At 52.0% G+C, this 1,378-nt stretch overlaps 1 protein-coding gene across 1 annotated transcript; it reads left to right on the top strand.

Annotated features, from left to right (window-relative positions):
• The first annotated feature begins 473 nt into the window (after positions 1–473).
• On the top strand, positions 474–1,102 carry LOC119324154 (histone H4). Its single transcript, XM_037597926.1, has one exon. The coding sequence runs from the start codon at positions 548–550 to the stop codon at positions 857–859; it is 312 nt and encodes a 103-aa protein (XP_037453823.1). The 5' UTR covers positions 474–547; the 3' UTR covers positions 860–1,102.
• Positions 1,103–1,378: the final 276 nt, after the last annotated feature.

Below are 1,378 nucleotides of genomic sequence, written 5' to 3'. Positions count from 1 at the left end.
AATGAGTTTCACGCGAAAAAAAAAAACGAGCTAATGATTTTAGCAAGCAATTTGGAAGATAGAAAAAGAAAAGCAGTACCATCATTTTTGCATCGTGCCACGAGGCCCGTCGTCCAAGCAGCGCGCCCCTGTTACTAAAAAAAGAAGGAAAAGCAGCGTGCCACAGGGACGTTGTTGGCCACTCTACACAACTGTAGCCACGTCACCGATCCGCGCCGAACCCAGCTCCGAATCTACCTCCATCCATCTCGCATCCGACGGCAACCAACCCCCCTCCCACGGATCCCTCCCTCCGCGCCAGCGATCAACAGAAATACCACCCCTCAGATCCCAATCCGACGTCTCAAACGTATCCTTCCAACGAAACCCATCCCGTGAAAACCGAAATCCTCCCGCTCTCAAACCCCAAACCAGCACCCCCCGCCCCCGCCTCCCAAATCCCCCCGCTCGCCTATAAATCTCACCCCAAATCCGCATCACCTCCTCACCAAGCTCAACAGCGACTCCCATTATCCCCTGTTAGACTGCTTCCATCTCATCTCCGGCGATGTCTGGGCGTGGCAAGGGCGGCAAGGGGCTCGGCAAGGGCGGCGCCAAGCGCCACCGGAAGGTGCTCCGCGACAACATCCAGGGCATCACCAAGCCGGCGATCCGGAGGCTGGCGAGGAGGGGCGGCGTGAAGCGCATCTCGGGGCTCATCTACGAGGAGACCCGCGGCGTCCTCAAGATCTTCCTCGAGAACGTCATCCGCGACGCCGTCACCTACACCGAGCACGCCCGTCGCAAGACCGTCACCGCCATGGACGTCGTGTACGCCCTCAAGCGCCAGGGCCGCACCCTCTACGGCTTTGGCGGCTGAGCGCCATCAGCTCGCTGGCTGACCCTGCTGTTTCCTGCGTTGCTCTGTAGTCGTATCCCCCCTGTCGTGAATCTAGTGCGCTGGCTATGCTTGTTTCTGTAGTTTGTCTAGTGAAATCCAACTTCTAGTTGTAACTCCTATCGTTTCCTTTCGTTGCAATGACAAGTTAATTCCAATCTCAGAAAAACCATCATGTCTGATTCTGCTTTTTTAATATTGGCTTCTAGTATCGGAGGAATTGAACAAATCTAGTGATCTCAAGTTAAATCTTATAGTGTATAGAACTGCAAGAACCCTGCAGTTTGGTTCCGAAGAGTGGTAAATTCAGTATCGACGCTTTATGGGTTTGTGTTCCTTTGTTTTATTTTGGTTTTGATCCGTACTGTCAGTTGGCTACTTCTGCAAATTTTTTTCAACCTTGTTTCATTCTGGTAGAAAATATGGAACTGGAACACCATCAACTTTTATGGGAAATCCTGATGTTGACATTGTAACAATTCATCCTGGAATTCTTCTCTG

This window comes from Triticum dicoccoides, chromosome 6B (assembly GCF_002162155.2).
Source record: "Triticum dicoccoides isolate Atlit2015 ecotype Zavitan chromosome 6B, WEW_v2.0, whole genome shotgun sequence".
Taxonomy (NCBI): Eukaryota; Viridiplantae; Streptophyta; class Magnoliopsida; order Poales; family Poaceae; genus Triticum; species Triticum dicoccoides.
The sequence above is the reverse complement of the archived record's forward strand: the minus strand, read 5'-3'. Positions and strand labels throughout refer to the sequence as shown.

Coding starts and splice junctions, on each gene's coding strand:
- LOC119324154 (XM_037597926.1), top strand. CDS start 548: ATGTCTGGGCGTGGCAAGGGCGGCAAGGGGCTCGGCAAGGGCGGCGCC.